The 17,888-nt window shown below is 45.4% G+C and overlaps 1 protein-coding gene across 1 annotated transcript in view; it reads right to left on the reverse strand.

Annotated features, from left to right (window-relative positions):
- Window positions 1–3,016: 3,016 nt before the first annotated feature.
- Window positions 3,017–17,888, reverse strand: part of LRIG1 (leucine rich repeats and immunoglobulin like domains 1) — a 62,207-nt gene continuing 47,335 nt past the window's right edge. Inside the window, exons 10-19 of the mRNA XM_026857550.1 lie at window positions 16,986–17,057; window positions 15,603–15,674; window positions 13,183–13,346; window positions 11,044–11,364; window positions 10,118–10,399; window positions 9,050–9,469; window positions 7,636–7,758; window positions 6,890–7,036; window positions 5,485–5,793; window positions 3,017–5,299 (exon numbers count right to left, since the gene is read on the reverse strand). Of these exons, the coding sequence (XP_026713351.1) occupies window positions 5,067–5,299; window positions 5,485–5,793; window positions 6,890–7,036; window positions 7,636–7,758; window positions 9,050–9,469; window positions 10,118–10,399; window positions 11,044–11,364; window positions 13,183–13,346; window positions 15,603–15,674; window positions 16,986–17,057 (2,143 nt within the window). The 3' untranslated portion in view covers window positions 3,017–5,066. The remainder of the gene's footprint in view (window positions 5,300–5,484; window positions 5,794–6,889; window positions 7,037–7,635; window positions 7,759–9,049; window positions 9,470–10,117; window positions 10,400–11,043; window positions 11,365–13,182; window positions 13,347–15,602; window positions 15,675–16,985; window positions 17,058–17,888) is intronic.

The following is a 17,888-nucleotide window of genomic DNA, read 5'->3' on the forward strand; positions in this document are numbered from 1 at the left end:
AATTCAGTGGCACCTGCCTCATAACGTGGGGAGGGTTTTACTGGTCGGGGAAGGGGCCGATAGAGTTACAGCCTGCTGCCCTCCAACAGCACCGAGCGTATTCCAGGCTGGGAGACTTCTTTGTAAAAGACAATAATCCATTTGTTCCTGATTTGAGCTGTGTTTGTGGAAGTTTATATTCCTGTTTATACCTACAGGTGCTCAGCAAGCATTCCTGTGTGGTAGCCAGTGCAGCTTTATTAATTAGACTCACATTTCTCCAGTTAAAAAAAAATAAAAGCACAAGCTTGTATTATTTTACAGCTGTGCTTGGGCAAAGACATGCAGCTCTGCCTTCTTTTGGTCTTCCTCCCTCAGCAGCTGAAGGAGCAGGAGGTTGGAAACGCTGGAGCCCAGGAGGGAGGCCAGGGCAGGGAGAAGGTGCGAGTCCTCCTGCCGCTGTATGGATGGATCCCGAGGGCTCACAGGGGGCTGCCGGCAGGCAGAGCAAACCTCTGTGAGGAAACGGCAGCTGTAGCGGCCAAAATGGTGCCGGGACGAGCTGGGTGCAAAGGCCTTATGGAACTTAAACTTCTCAACGGGGTCTGGGGTGGGGGGGCTCAGAGTTTACAACAGCAACTTGGCTGAGCAGCGCTTGAAAAGGTTGAGTGGGGCAGGCAGAGCCAAGCTGCTGCCTTTGGTGCGCCCCAGCAAGTCCCTCCTTGGGCTGCATCAGCATGGGGGGCTGAGGGGCCGGGGCAGGCACTGGCCACAGGTCACACGTGTGCCCTGGGCTCAGCCATGGTGCTGGGGGGGGCTGAAGGGCCCCGTGGGGGGTGGGAGAACCCGGCTTGGGTGGCTGTGGCGGCACCGAGCCATCCGCCTCAACCTGGTGGCCCTGGCTCCTTCCAGGGCATGATGGCGCTCCCGAGTTAATGAACTGGTTGTGGGGTGATGATGTGCTCCCCGGGGGAGCTGTACTTTGAGCTTTGGGGTTGTTCTCCTCATTAGGAAGATGTACCTGTGTGGGGAGTCTGGGGCCACAAATGCTGAACTGAACCAGGTTAGCGTGAAGCCTGAGGCGGCTGCTCAGGCGCTAACATGGGCCAGGCTTACTAAGGCTGGATGGTTTATTACACTGTCATCCCATGACATAGTAATAAGATTTCTTTGAGGCCAAAACTTAGAAAATAATTGGCAAACAAGTAAAACTACAGAACAAAGGACATCATCATTCTTAAAAATAATCTCCAATTAAAATGGGGAATTTCAGCCAAGCCCTGTATTGGCTGGTTAATTCTGCCCGTTCCCATGGCAGGGTGTAGCAGTGCTTCCTGCCACTTGTCAGGTTGTCTCTTTTATGATGTTTGTATATAACAGAACCAAATTTAGGGGCATTTGGGGTGGAGAGGGGAGATTTATAACTGTGTCTTAAAAGCAAACTTACTTATATTTTCTATTAAAGCTCTTTAAACATGATGAGCAGCTTAGCACTGCAGTTGGTGCCTTTAATTACTCGAGCTGAAAATAACCAGACCTCCTCGTCTTTGGGTCCAAATGCTGGATTTTTGTTGGTTTTACTTAATATTTGTCTAATCAGGTTTTGTCATCACCGTTTCTTGTTTAGAAAACCAAAAACCCAAACAAGTAGCAGAAGTGCTTTAGCCAACCTGCTGCTGGGGGACGGGAGGGCTGAGAGGGCTGTGGGGTGAGAGCAAGGGGATGGGCAGGGCTGTTCTGCACACACTGCCTCCTCTCAGCCTCCTGGACACCACAGTGTTAGTTTTGGGACTAGGAGGAGGAAAAGACGTAAAAATGTGTTTGTTTTCCCCCTAGTGCCCACTTGCCTTGAATTTTAGCAATGTTTTATTTCAAGTTTACCACAACTTGAAAAATTAATTTTAACCTATTACTGGGATAACATGGAATAACAATGCTTGAATCTCAGACCAGGCACCAGCCTCTTAAACGCTGTTTCTTTTCCATTTTAAAACATTTTCAGTCCCTTAACACATATAGGAGTTATGAGTAGTCTCAGAAAACCTGCTTTATATGCAAAGTTATAATTTGGAAGAGGAAATACTTTTAAAAATTTTTGTAAAGATACAGAAGCTGAATTGAAATTTTTTAAAGTTAAAAGCAAGAATTCTTGCTTTATCTCCAAAGCTGCCTCTGGAATTTCCATAGAGGGTGGGGTTGGAGTTTGGGAAAGCCGGAGGTGTTCACAACTGCAGCTGAGCCTGGCGCTGTGCTGGTCCCATTTTTCTTACATACTTACACACACATGTGCACACACCCCATCTGTTCTGCTTTCAGTGCCAAGATAAGGGTATTTGCCAGGTACTTCAGCAAGCTGATATATCAGAAGTGTATTTCTTACAAGTTCTTTATTGTATCTTTCAATCAGCCCCCACATTCCACCCCATCCGCAGTCTCATGCTGATCTGATGGGTCTAATTTCACAAGTGGGTATTTTGGCAGTCTGTGTTTTCGTCAAGAGAAAGACAGAAAAAAAAAAAAAGTATAGGAATGGATTAGAATTTTATTTAATTTTCAACTGAAACTCCCAAAAGCTCACTCTCAACAAAACAGCTGTAATATTATAAATGAACCTTTATTAAAGACACTTCAATGCCATTTGTTAGACACTTCAATATCTTACATGTTTTTCAATGTACAACATTGTACCAAATTTTCTAATAAATAAATAACTTTGTACACAAAAGTAATACTTCCTCTTTCACATTGCCTCTTAGAAGCAGCAAATTCACATATTTAGTGGAAGTCATAACGTTAGGCAGTTAACTTTATTCAGAAACATTATTTTCAAATGTTAATGTGGCAAATATGCTTTGTATCTGCAGTGGTGATGACGTTTCTGCCAAAGTGAGTCAATTAAATCATTCCCATCTTCCCCGTGTCCCCAGTTCCACTGTTCTCACCTTGTGAGTCGGTTCTGAAGCGTAATTTCCCCTGCAGTAAAGGGAAAACTACGCTCGGTTTATAATTTTCTAACATCCATTTCCTTTGCTTTGAATAAACTTGGCACTCACCATAATTAGCCACCTGTCTCAAAGTGCAAAAATGTCAAAGTCAGGAGCTGATACAGACAGGGACCAGCCTGAATGCTGCCTTGCTTCACCAAGGTCAGGCTCAGCGGCCAGGCTGCAGGGAAACTCAGCTCCTCAAGGTACAGCTGGGCAGGACCAGCCTGTAACAAAACCAGCACTGTCCATCCTGGTGCAGGGCAGCACAGAACAGCTCCGTGAAACCCCCGCAGAGCCCCAGGGGATGGATCTGAACAGAAAATTAAAACGTTTCTGCCCTTATCTCTGCTGCTTGTTTTGAGGCACAGTACTAGCAAAGGTGGATTTCCACCAGACTCGGCTTCAGTGGAACTGGCATTTGAGGTGCTCCTAAGGAAAAAAGTAACAAAACCCCCTAATAAACCTTCCCCAAAGTAGTCATCACCAGAGTTAGCAACCTTATGTTAGCAGAACTCAAATTACAAGTAACTGGAAGGGAGTCCTCCATCCACAGGTACCAACACCAACAGAAAGCAGCCTTTCTATAAATAAAAAGCATCATAGTGAAGTTAGAAGTGACAAAGATCTGTTTGACCAATGTGGGTATTTCTTTTTCCCCCCATTCATGGATGAACTTAAAAGACCACGTATTTAAAAATACTTGGGACATTTCCACTTAAGAGAGTACTTTCAACCATAAATACAGAGTTTCCCTTCTAAATGAGTGTATTTCTGCAGAGCTACACAAGGCAGCATAATTCACTTGAGGCAGATATTTTCAGTCTGCAGACGGGGGTAATGGTGTTCAACAAGAAAGCACAATATTGTGTTGCAGGAATAAAAGAAGTACCAGACGAATTAACAGTACAGCTGTCAGCTTAGGAGTGTGATTTTAGTTTTGTTGTCAAAACAAACAGCTCTATGGTTTCAAACCCCCCTCCAGCACAGACGTGGGGTTTTTTGGGGGTGTGAAAATGCATTACAGTGGCAGGGGTTATTCCTTCGAAAGGGGGCCGGGCTGCGTATGCTCACATGCACCTCACACACAGGGAAAGCTGCATCCGGGGGAGAGGGGAAGCTTCTGCAGGTGATCAGTGCTGGAACAGCCTCTGTGGGCAGGTAACACCTTCTGCTGGGACCGGAGTGAACCATCCCAGCATTTACTGCACCAGATTTTGGTAACGACTGCTCAGGAATCGCCACGGCCTTGCTGTCTGGATGTTCTGGGGCTCTGCACCGTTGCTGAATTATTCAGTGCCTCTTGTGTGGTCCACTAACAGTTCAAATACTAATTTTTATGCAGTTTTGAAAAGCAATGGAATTTAAGTTCTTCCACTAACAGGAAAAAAAAAAAATCAGGTTGCTATGTAATTTCCTACTGCGTGTTTTATTTTTGTCCTATAACTTCATCTGAAACAGTTGAAGATCTCTCTTTAAACGTGTTAAGTGCAATAAGTTTCAAAGGGAAAGGAAATTTGTGCTAAGTAACCCAATTGATACTTGATTTAAAGGAACTTCCACTGAAAAGAGGACAATCCCTTTGGAACAGTCTGGCTTTTTAAAGTTCTGCTTATGCATTTAAGGCACCAGAATTATTTCTCTCACAAAGTTTTAACAGCAACCTGATACTGAAAACAATATTGCCAAAATTGTAAAATTTCACTCAGTTTTCCATGCACTAAAGATTAAAATAGCCTCTGTAAAAGATATATATATTTTTTATATATATATATTTATATATGAAAACTCTTATGTACAGTTGTATCAAATACTTTTCTCTTTACACAATAATCCCTTGCATTTATGTGCTTCATATGCAAGTCAACTTTTGAACGCTTCATACTTCTCAGGGAAGTTTTAAACTATGTACAAACAGATGACGCTCGAACAGGAGTTTGTTCCCCATACAAGCTTGTTTCTCATACCTCAGTTGTTTGCCTTTGACAGGTCATCAGTTTGAGATTTGAGGTAGAAGTAAGTAGCCTATATACTCTGTGCAAAAAAATTAAAAAAAAAAAAATAATAGTGTGTTTGTTACTTTGCACATGGCAGTCTGTCCTCTCAGTCCAGCGATCTGTTCGGTGGCTTCAGCTCATGAATGGAGTCGCAGGACTTGGGTGCGTGGCCGTTGGACAGGAGACCCTGTTTCACCTCTGCCTCGCCCTGCAAATCCAGTAGTATTGGGGACATTTCAGGAAGCACGTTCAGTTGTTTTAATGACCCTCCTGCTGGCGAAGCTCTCACCAAATTAAGGTCGTTGAGCTCTGAAGGCTTTGCTACTGCTGGGGAAGAGCCTGCAAAAAACCCAAAGCAGCAGCGTGGTTAGTCGATGCTCAGCCTGCCGCCAACCCTGCCACTGTCATCTACGCCCTTGAGCCAGTTAAAAAAAGCTGGTGGGAGAAAAACAAGGCTCTGCGATAACCCGGAGGGTCTCCTATTGCATCTGGGGAGGGAAGGACACCCGCAAGGAACCACGTACCCTGTTTGTCTGCAAGCAGCGGGCTGGTCGTGCTCACAGGCCTTATTCTGTCGTGGTTGCTGGGGTAGAGGGTCCCGTCTGTTTCCATCCTCTTGCCGCTGGCAATCCCGTTGCAGGGCTGAGGATGAAGAAGGCTGGCGCCTGCACCCCTCTTCCTATTTTGTTCCTTGCTGCTCAGCACGCTTGGGTAGGTATTATCCATAGTCTTAAGGCTCTCGGAGTAGTACTCCAGCTCCTTGGGGTAAATGTGGACGTTCATGCTGTCCGTGCTGCCGCTGCAGTCCGTGCACACAACTGGCAGGCCGTAGCCTGTGAGGGAGGAAGGGAAAACGCCAACGGATGGAGATTAACCAGCTGGAAGTTGTCAGCACTGATGCACACAACTCGTGGAAGGAAAAGGCAGCTCTGTTTAGTTCATCCATCCCTTGGCAGTGTGGGAATCGCTCACTCAATAACACGGACATTTCTTAGTTCTATACAGGGCTAGCAAACACCTGCGTTTTTCAGAACTCTGTAGCTGTCACTAAAGGTATTTCCAATTAGTAAGTTTAACGCAACTTTTTTTTTTTTTTGAAAGAAAAAAAACCCTCTGCATTTATTTCTTTTCCTAGACTTTCTAGACAAGGTAGAAATAAAAAGTGCAACTTTCCTGTATTTGCTTTAAAATACCAGGTTACCTTTCTTATTTTTGTGCTGCTGCTTTACAAGGGTCACTGTCAGCTCATATTGTTATCTCAAGATCGGTTATATCTGTTAGTGGTAGTAACAGGTAAGCAGAATTCAAAGAAGCAAGTAGGAAGGAGTTTCTAAACACTGAAAGTTAATTTCCTTAGTGCACTTCACAACTTTCCATTATTAAACTTTACAGTTTCTCCTGGAGAGAAAATTTGTTTCACTGGCAGTTTTTCTGTGGATGTTACAATATAGCATGAGGACAGAAAACACATCCTAAAAATAGAAAAGTAGGACTGTAACAGCCAAGAAATTAGCAAAGGGCAGAGGCAGGTGTAGTGCCCAAAACAACCTTTTAAATTTTGAAAATCAAGAAGTTTGCAGCCCCTTTAAAGAGAACGCAAAATTTTAACACCCTCGAGCTGGAAAGTGCTCCCAACATTTTAGAAATAGCTCAAATCAAAACAGCGATCAGCTGGCCGCAAGGAATGGCCATCACGAGCTTTAGTCTGCCTCTTTCTGACAGCTCCTCCAATTCAAACTATCCAAGCTTGATAGAGGATCAAAGCAAGCAGGAGAAAGTAAATTTACTGTGCTCACACCTGAGAATCATTCTGGGCCTTTTTTTTTTTTTTTTTAAGGTAACAGTTTCTTGTCTTAATGCTGTCTGTCTTAGAGGGCTTTCTGATCTGTACAAACACAAAATACCTTTCCAGATTAATGGGTTTTGTACCTGTCTTATCTGGAACAAGCATTCCATCAGCCATGTCTTCAGTTTTCCAAGTGTCTTTATTATAGCCAATACACAGCTTTGGCTGTCTACAGCCTACAGTGGGAGCTTCAACATCTGGACACCTTCCAGCATCAGTCTGACACATACCTGTAACAAACAAACCATCTGGCTAAAGACTACAACCATCTGCTCACAGTTAAATAAACTGTTAGTCTTATTTCTCATGTAAAAACTGCGAAAGGGAGAAAAAAATTAAGAGAGAATAGATAATTTTAAACTAATGTTTAACAGAGTAAATGCTGTACAATCTTAGGAGAATCTTAGTTCAGAACGCTTAACTTTTCCTTCCTAATGTGCTGTGTTTAAATACTGTAAAACCCCAACATTTAATTTCGAAGCCTGAAGGCAGGGACAGGCAATGCTAATGTATTTTCTAGTAGAGCTTAACTATGTGTAACTCTGGTGCCAAAAACCTAATCCAAAATTAGCAAAAAAATAGTCCTTAGGGCCTGACTGAGCAGTTTCTGAAGCAGTCTGCTTGTATGAACACTGCTATTACTGGGAGAGGATAGCTTTGTGAAGTGAGACACAGATCCTTGTCCTGCATAAATGCAGTAGCTGGAGAATTACATTATGAAGATCTTTCAGATAACTCATAACAAGCCCAGAAGTACTTTGTGATTTCTACCTCCTCGCATCAAGTTCAGATGGAGCATTAGAGGAAAAACAATTAAAAGGGTTCTCACCGTTGCTGTCGACGTGCCCGTTCGGCTGTTGGGTGTCGACTCTGACGACCACTTCCTGCCGGTCAGAAAGAGTCCCTTGGGAGGACAAGTAGCTTGGCACGTCGGGAGGCACAATAGTCTCATCTAGAGCAATGGGAGCACAGAAATGTCAGTTCCTAGCAAGTTATAAAGGCTTTGGTTTTCAAAGACATGTAAAAATCACATTTTCCAGAAGGATTTGGGACCAGATCAGGTATTCTCTGTAGATGCAACGGAAACTGAAGTGCCTAACTCCTGAACTTCCACCCCCTCCTCAGAAGCCCCACTCCTGATTTTTCAAAGCTTAAAGCTGTGAGATGGAGTGCTGATAAAGCCACTCTGTTTGCATTTGGCATGGTCAGTACAAGGTAGGTGGAGGTGGAACTGACTCTTCAGAACAAATACTGAGTACCACATTTGACTCAAGTCCTCTGTCTTCCAAAGCCATGAGTGTAAAAGACTTTCTGGAGAACAGGGTCTTCAATTCACTTAAGCAGGCAAGTAAGTCCCAACCTGTTATAGCTATCCTCGGCTTTCCCCATTTTATATCAGATAATTTCAGTTTCCCCTGTCACACAAAGCCAAGTGAAACTCACTGGGGCATGAAGCCCCAGATTTTCAGGACTGAGAAAAAGGGGAAAAAGAAAACCCTACTGACACATCACACTGATTGTAGGGTATCCAAGACTTCCTCCCTAGCCCATGTCTTTAAAATCCTACGTTGTACTATATCTAAAGCTGAGCGTAATACAGGGAGGCTGCAAATCCCAGCAGGGTCAGGAAGTCTTAGGCTGGTTCTTCCAGTACTTTCTTCAGAAGCTGCATAATGTTGAGGGCAGGAGAGTTTATTCTCACTGAAACACTTATTTCAGCACCAAATTATCCCTTCTGAATATCAGGAGAAAGCAATAAACACTACTTCCCCTAAAAAGTGAGGGATACTCCTCATCAGCTGGGCTATGACAGCTCTTAAAGGCAACACAGAAAAAGGGATAGCAGCTTCTAAGTCTAATTTATCAAGTTTTGAATACAAAGTCTTTGAAAATACAGATTCTTGAGAAGACAGGTTCCCAACATCATGGACATAATCCAGACCATCTCAAGATGGATGGTTATCATTTATGGTCATGGAAGAATCAAAGTAGCAAAAGCAATGGCTAGAACTACTGCCAAGAGGAAAAGACCTTTCTGTCTTCAAGCAAGCCAAGGGGAGAAATGCAGCTCTGAACATGCTTCAACAGCAGGTGGAAGCTGGTTCCAGCTCTGTGGGCCAAGAGAACCACCGAGATAAGCCAACTGCTTTTCCAGGGTGATTGTGTGGCTACTGACTCGGCCTCAGTGGGAAGCCCGAGAGCACAACAGGTGAGGGGACGCCTCAGCAGGAGGCTAGAGCTACCTGTGTTGGTGACGCTGTATTCTTCACTCTTCTTCCTGGTTTGGTAGATGATGCAGACCCAGACCAGAGATGTCAGCACGATGCTACACACCACGGCAATGGTGATGATCCCCACGGTGGTACGGTCCTTCCTACAGCTGAGAGACTGCAAGATGCTCACGTGGCTGTGCGCGCGCTCTGTCCCCACGATGTTGGACATTTCACAGGTGTATTTCCCAGCATCCTCCAAGACAACGTTCCTAACGATCAGCAGCTGGTTGCCTGAGGTGAAGTGATGCCTTTCTGTGACGATCAGGGGCTGGTCACCTTTCAGCCAGGTGATGTGAGGAGATGGGCTCCCGGTGGCTTTGCACTGAAGAGCCACAGTCTCACCTACAGACACGACGTGGTCTTCCAGCGGGTGAATCAAAGATGGTGTCTCTGCAGGAGAATAAACACAGAAATTAATTCGTAGGGACAGCATAACAGGTTTATTCTAAGTACTGAACGGAACGGATGTTCCTGCAAACAAATAAGACAGCCAGTGCTCTACACAGCCACGTGCCCTGGAGCGTGGCAGCCCCAAACCACAACAGATCTAACAATCACAACCAAGCCCTTCCCATAATCAGTTGGTGTCTGTCTTCCCAACAAAGAAAGCCCCCAGGACAAGGGGGCAATGGCTGACACACGTGAATTATTTCACAGGGCAAGAGAAATGAAGTGCTATTTCCTTTTGAGGTAATTTTCCCAGACAGTAGAGTGGTTGGAGGGGCTTCCTTGGAACTAGAGGAAATGTGACTTAACGGCTCCTCATCTTAAAGAGCAGGGCATTTTTCATTAGTTAACTACAGTGTGAAATAATGAAACAAGACTAATGCAGAGCACTGCCTCTCTGTCCCTTTTCTATATCTGCAGCTGCTGAGGAGCTCGAACTGCCATCCCTTCTTCCAGTTCCCACTTCCAGAGCTTGGGGGATGTGGGGTAGGGGAGAACTTTGTAGAGTGGGGCTGAGGGTTGGACTCGATGATCCCGAGGGTCTTTTCCAACCTGAATGATTCTGTGATTCTGGGCACTAACGTGTCTTACCTAGTACAGTCAGGTTGGCATTTGCAAGCACAGACCCCGCAGAGTTCTGTGCCGTGCAGCTGTAGACACCCGTGTCTTCTACCTTCACATTCGTAATGAAGAAGACGTCGTCATCGGGCATGACGTGCATGCGGCGCTCTCGGGCCGCAGGGAAGTCCGTGCCCCCGTCTTTCTGCCAGGCAATTTGTGGGGTGGGGTGTCCTTCAGCTGCACACTCCAGCCGTGCTGTTGCCCCTGTCCGGCTGGTGACGTTGCGGGGAGTTTTGATAAACGAGGGCAACACTGACAAAGGGAAAAAACAAGACAAAGGGATGAGCAATTCCGTGGGGAAAACACCATCTCCTGGGCAGTTCTGTTTTCCTTCCTAGGCAGGAGATTAATATAATTTACCCAGAGGCAAGAGGGTGGCAAGCTGGTTTTGCCTGATAGCTCTCAACTGCTGGGGACTACCCCTGTGTTTCTGTAGCACATACAGGTCTGCAGTGCCCAAGAACCCCCCACTCAGGGCCATCAGAGCTGGGATCTAATTTTCTTCTGTGATTAACCTGGAAAGAAACCCTGTTATCTCTCCTACAGAGAACTTCCAATCACTACAGCCCCTCTTCTTTGTATCCTTTTGTATTTTCATTTTCATCTGCCCATGTCATCAGGCAGACTCTACTGGAACAGTCAAAGAGAGGCAGCTAAAACCATTAACAACGTGCTGAAGTGCTTGGCTGGATGGCAGCCATCACAAGCCCGGCGTGTGCTCTTCACACAGCATTTCTCAGCATCCACTGAGATGCAGGCAGCTGCTGTGAAGAGGTTAAGAGCTCCTCACCATCAGGAATGGACCCTCAGGAGTAAGTGCCCTACCAAAAGTGGGTCCCCGAGAATTCTACCAGCTCAGGCTGAGGAAAGGAGTAAGAAAGCAGCTTCCTACTCACCATTAACAGTGAGCCGGGCCTTGTTGGAGTAGGTAGAGCCAAAGTGGTTGGTGATGATACACTGGTAACGCCCTTCGTGGGCGAAGGTGACGTGCCGGAGGTGCAGAATGGTGGTGTACTCCATCACCTCGCCGTCCTTTGCCCGCACGTGGGCAAAGTTCTCAATCTCAGCGTTGTACAGCATCTCGTTGTCTTTCTTCCACGCAAACATCATGGGGGAGCTGCTACTGCTGGCAGCCGAGCAAGTGAAACGGATGTCCTTCCCAAGGACAGCCACTGTTGTCTCAGGCTGGATGATGATCTGCGGCTTGGGGAAATCATCTGAGAGAAAACAAGAGGCGCAGTTAGCTCTGGACTGTGAGGAAAGACTGGAGCAAGCAGAGAGACGAAATGAGATGTAAGAGAAAGACATTATCGCACATCTGCTTTGATATCCACTGCTGTTGACACCAGGAAAGTCACTTGTTCTTGCAAAGTACTCCAGACTGGCTCTACAGTGCAATGTGCCACCCACAACTCCACTGAGTGGCTGGTCTAAACTAGGGCTCCCATTCCTCTGGTTCCTTCTGTAACCAGTGCACAGAGATGGCAACTTAGTGACCTCAAACACCTACAAGATGCCCAGCTCTCTTTGCCGGTGTAGCTGAACCTCAGAAAGACACTACGGTCTGAAGAAAATCTCCTTCCGTGTACAACCCATGCGTGAAGAGCAATGCTGAACTTAAACCTTCACCTCCAGGCCTGCGTTAGCATGAAAGAGGAGGGGAGAGCAGGAGGACACTTAAAGGGCTTCAGATGCCACCTCGAGGGGTAAATGCTGCCGAGCAAGGTGACGGCAGCACGCACTGTCAAAGCAGAAGCAGCTGTATTTGCCTGTCACCCATCTGGTGTGGAAAGCTTTGCACACTCTCTCTGCCCTGAAGATTGTTGGTTTTAGCAAGGTTCCAAGCAGATTCATTTATTAGATTTCTACAAATGGTGTAATTTAATATTTGACTAAGGTTTAATTAAACAGCCAGGCCTCTGGAACCAGGAGTACTAGTGCCTGGAGGACTTGGCAGGCACAGGAGAAGCAAAGCTGTCTTTGCTTTGTGATGTTGCTGTGGGGATGGAGCCTTCATGATCTCTTCTTCCAGATGAACACAGCAAGCCTCCCAGAGTCGCTCGGAGGCCACCTAGGCAGAGCCCTACCACTCTGGGATCAAGAGGGACATGGGACAGCAGCTGGAACAAAGCTTTTGCTCTGTGTTCAATGCAAGTCATGCATTCAGCTTAGTTACACGGTGTTTTCAAAAGCTCATTTTTCTTTCAAACAGCCACAGGCAGCTCCATCCAGGATCCACACTGGTTGGCTCCACAGCACAGGGTTTGCCTCACCAAACCAGGCAAAAGTGGTTCACCCAAAAGCTGGATGCAGGAGTAGCATCATTTTGGCCTCCTCTGATCATTTACATTTCTTTTCTTTATGAGAGAGGCAGTAGATGTTTGTGTGTGCTGGGTATTAACTAAAGCTGCTTTGCAACCACAGCTCAGGTGCAGTCAACTGCAGTGTTCGGGTGGGAGAACAGCAGTAGGTGCTGCTTAAAAGAAACAACAACCAGAGGAGAAAAAAAAGATTATAATGCAACCGTTAGCTGTCGGTTGGTTCATGTGTAACATTGGCTCAAAAAAAAGGAGCTGTGATGGAGAGATTCTCCTCTGCTTTTTTTTTAACCCTTTGTAATTTCCAAGAGGAAGAAGTAGTGTGTGAGGAACACAAAGCCACAGAAGGTGGTCTGAACACTGCAGAGTGAAAAAAATTATAGCTGCAGTCTTGGTAGTATCAAACCAAGAGGACTGGGGAAGTGTCTGTGCAGCTCCATCTGGAACTGGAACAAGCATTAGTCCCTTTTGATTTAATACTCAGGGAGCCCCGTAAGAAATACACTAGATGCAAGCAATGCACTGTGTGGTTTTGGTGGGAAATAATTTGTAGCCAATGACAAATTTTTAAAAAGTAGGCTTAGGCTTCCTTTGATCCCATTGAATAACAAAACAAAACAGAAACCCTCTCATAATAACATGCTAGTAGTCAAAGAAAATGTTTCCCAAGTGACTCCTACCCTTCATACAACCTCAAAACTCACAGGCAAGACTTACCACACACAAAACTTTCTGGCAGGATGGCAAAAATGCTCTTGCTTTTTAGTGACTCAGGATGGGCGCAGGTGGCCACCACAAAGGATTGCAGCTCTTTCTCAACTAACCACTGGGGCAACCATTTCAGCTGGCAATCGCAGAGGAAGCTGTCACTGTTTATGTGGCTGCAGGGAAACAAAACCAACACGAGCCTGCTGTGAGTCCCGCACGGAGAGAAGGCTGGAAAGCTCACAGCCCTTTCATGTTAGTCACATTCCTCCCTCCCTCCCAGCATGGATAGAAGGGAAGAAAAGGGACTACAGGGTTGTCCTCGAGGCACTAATGACGTTAAATACATAACACATTTAAACAACATTTCATCTCCACACAGAGCAGCCCACTCCTGCACTCCAAGTGACACTCCCCAGAACCTTATATTTATTAACTGACTTCCAGAGCGATCCCCAGGAAGAGACAAGCAATGTCATCCCTGGTTCAAGTGAGAGACACTGAGGCAGATCATCTACAAAGACGACACGCAGCAGAAGAACAAGTCAACGCTACAGCTCATCCTACTCCCATTTCTCATATGTAATTACCACGCGTGCTCCTCCTCTGCCTCTGTGGTTTGAGCATCTTTGGTGGGGACTGAATTCAGGATTTACTGAACAGTGGGAGGAAGGCAAGTTCCCAGTGTAAGATTTTTAGTTCCCTCTGTGGCCAACACCAAAGGAGTAAGTGGAGAGGCCCTGCCTGCCTGCTGGTAAGGTGCATGCTCACACACCAGCATCACCAGGGGTAAGAGGTGTAGCTGATGTTGTGTTTACTCATTAACACAAGCAGTGGAAGAGAAATGACCACAGACATTTCTGTAAACCCAATACAAACAGCGTTTGGAAAGCTAAAGACAAAACCATTTCTCAGCATTCTAACAGTAACTTAGCACCTTCTGATAAAAAAAAAAAGAGCTCTGAGAAAGAGGCAAATAAAAGGTGAGCCTCGGGATTATTTTTAAATGTTCTGGGACAAATTGTGGCTCAGCATAGCTCTGAGGCCAGTGAAGAACTGCAAGTTTACACCAACAAGAAATTCAGACTTTGGTCCAAGATCCTATAAAAACCCAGTCTGATCCCTCAAATCAACAATGAGGATGCCTCAGAGACTGGGAAAATGGTCCCAGACAGAGAAGTCCTGCCTGCAATCCTGCAAGATGTGCAAGAGCAGGGTATCAAGGGCACAGCAGAATCCCGACTCCAGCGCTGTGTTGTAAGATGTGAATCTTCTCCAATTTTTTTTTACCTGACCACCTCGGGAAATCCTGAAGTCTAGAAATAGCCAGGAAAGGGGAAAAGAAAGAAATGGACTGGAGAGGGAGGGAATGACAAAACACAAGGATCCTATTTTCCAAAGTTGTCCACTTTGCTGTCCTAGAAAGCTGCGCAGCCCCTAATACACGGGATGGCACAAACACTGCTGGTTAGCTGGGGCAGGGCAGAGACACCTTTGGTATTTAAGGCTTCAGTACAATGCATTCTGTATGTATCTGTCCCCCGTCTGAGAGCTGCCTTCGCCGTGGTATAAAAGCTCCTTCACAGCATCTGGGACTCCATAAGTTCTTCACTAATAGGCCCAATCTTCCACCTCAATTTTGTTTCATGAGCCAGTGCAAAAGATAAGGTAGTTAAACAAACGGACATGCAACATTTATCTTTGTCATTCCCCAGTTACTGGTATTAAATGTTGTTGCTAACAGTGACGATCTGATTCCCATTTCCAACGTCAGGAAGAAGAATCTGAACCTGCCCAAATTCCAAATAAGCGATTTCTTGTTCCACAGACATTGCACTACTCCAGAGTGTAGCAATGCACTGACAGTGGATTAAATATTTATGGAGGAGAGGAGAAAACGAAACCAGGCAAGACTGGAAACAGTGTCTGATAACAGTGCAGAGCCCCAGCCTAGAGCACAAGCAGCATCTCTGATAACACATCCGTATTTTTACACCAGAAGGCTGGATGACAAGTGGATCCAGTTCAAATAGTGCTTATCACTGAAATGTCAGTACTGTACGCGAACCCCAAACATAGGTACAGCAAAGGAGCAGATGGGCCACTGGGAATTAAATCAGGGGCAGTATGAGAAGGAGAGATGGCTAACAGGACCAGGGCTGGACTTCCTGAGCAGAGATGAATAATTACACAGATGCGAACCTGCTGGAAGAACCTGTTCCGATGATCTGATTTCACTCACTATTAAATGCAAGATGTTCCCCTGACATCTACTCATGTGTAAAAATACCCTGCAGAGGAGGACAGAGGGGAGGAGGAAATAATGAGTGGTAATGGGGATAACACCCCATTGGAAACAACGTGCTACTTCTCACATCCAGGGCAAGAAGAATCCCTGCCTCCTTAATGGCATGTACAGACCAATTACTTACAGCTGCCGCAGACTCTTCATCTTCGCAAAAGCATCTGCTTGAATTGAGCGGATGGCGTTATCCCCAAGGTTCCTGCAGAACACAACCAAAGGCAACGTGAACAAAAGGGACCCTATGGCTATGAAAAAGCCTCTCCGTGTTTAAGCAACGTCACACGTTATTTGGGAGCTCCTTGTTTAGGTGATACTGCGCTCGCAACTCATGGTTCTCCACAAAATACTTCAATAGTGAGTAAGTGTTGCTGAACAACAGTCAACCAACAAAAACCACACTGATAAATCACTGAGTTGTTCCATACCCCATCTTCTCACTATGCTTTCTCAGTCTCAGCTACCTCCATCATCCATAGCTCAGAAATTCCTCAGCCCCCTTGATAACCAAAGATAGTCAGGAATGTTGTATCCCAGGCTAGACCTTCAGCAAACATAAAGAAAGCAAATACTTGCACTAAACAGCATTTAAGAAGTTATTTAAAAGTGACTTTGAGAGGATATTATTGCGTTCAAACACCACTGCAATGTTTCAAAAGGAGGTATTTGTAAAAGCTTCCCTCACAACTATTGCTAATTAAAAAATTCACTCGTTCTCTGAAAAAGGACAGTGTCAGATTTAGGGCTTAAGTTTTACTAAGGAAGTGCAGGACAGACAGGCACCACTTGCAGAGGAAGATCTCCATAAAGCATTAATGAAGGAACCTTTATCTGGGAATGTACACACACACCCCTGCCACCCCCATCAGGCAGCCCCAACCCTTCCGTATGCTCTCAATGGTCATAACATCCCATACAATCAACAGCCAATAAAACATCCAGAGCAAAATCACATACACTTTAACTTGTCTTAATTCAGAAAGGAAGTTATTCATGAATCACTGCTGGAGTCATCAGCTTTGGGACACAGAAAAAAATTAGACAGCAGCAGCCAAAATTTACTTCTTGCAAATCGCTCTAAGGCAGTTGTGCTGAATGGGGATGTTCGGTGCCTGCATCGTAAGCAGTCATCTGCAACGTGTGTCACTGCCAGAGCCTAGATTTAGGAGGAAGTTGGGGCAAGGCAGGAAGAGAGAGGGCTACATCTGAAATAGCATATTTTCATTGCTAACAGCCTGCAAAGAAGCAGCGCGCAAGTCAAAGTGATATTTATCCAAGAACAAATCAAAAAATTAAGAACATGCAGATTTGCCATATGTTCTATAACTTTGTTCCTGGCACAAAAAAAGGCCAAAGTTGAGACGGACTTATAATGAGAAGGAAGCAGGTGGCCCCCACAAATGGACTGGCTTCTCAGTTTACAAAGACGCTATTAAATTGCTAGCAGCTCTCTCAAGCAGCTACTTTTGGCAGACCCCCCTTCCCAAACTCTGAGGCATGGTGGGTTACTCACAGGTGCTCCAGGGCCTCCAACCCTGAGAATGCTTTCTTGGCCACCGACTTGATCTTGTTTCCAAACAGAGTTCTGCAGTTTCCAAACATCCAGTGCCAGATAAACAGAAAGAAAATGGGGAGAGGGGGGCAGAAAAAGAAGGAACACAATTAGCGTGGTTTTATCTGATATACGCGCTCAGTGCAAGTCCTGGGAAATCTGAACTGCACGGAGATTAAGAGGGATGAAGTACACTTGCCTTCCCACTCCTGAAATTAAACCCTTTTATCTGTATTTGAATTTAATAGTGATGACAGCACAAAAGGGAATGTGCTGTATCATGTAAAAAGGCAGGTTTGCTCTAGTGCTTGGAAACCAGCTTGCTGAGTAACAGGAGGTCCCCTCTATTCTTTGCAGGCTCGTTGTGGACAGGATTAAGTGCAGTGACAGTTTAACAAGATTTTGGTCTCTCCCTGCAACACTTTTCATTTCTGACTTCTTCCCAGATAGTAAAAGAGGGGTAATTTATTCACGGCTGCTTGGCCTGAACAGACATCCACACACAAGGGCTGAGGGCTGTCTCTTGGCTGCAGGTTTATAGAGCAGCTAACTGAAGTGACTGCTGATCTCCTTCCTTGGCTAATTATAAATACGACAGCAAAGTAATGTAATGCAAAAGAAGTAATAAATAATAACTGAGTGGTAATTTCAAGAGGCAAAAGGAAGAAGAGGAAAGGCAGAGAGCGGAGGAGCGTGCTTGCTTGCATCTGTGACCAGCGAGCATTCCTCCAAATCAGCAACAGTTCTACGCAGCACCAAGAAGGGACTATTAGCAGGCAACAGCCAGCTGGAGCGATCACAGCCCAGCTGCTATTTGCAGAGTAACTGTTCTCTATAAATATTGACCAGTGCTGATCCGTCAGG

The sequence above is a fragment of the Athene cunicularia genome (assembly GCF_003259725.1).
Source record: "Athene cunicularia isolate RWA chromosome 12 unlocalized genomic scaffold, athCun1 chr12_part1, whole genome shotgun sequence".
In the NCBI taxonomy this organism is placed as follows: Eukaryota; Metazoa; Chordata; class Aves; order Strigiformes; family Strigidae; genus Athene; species Athene cunicularia.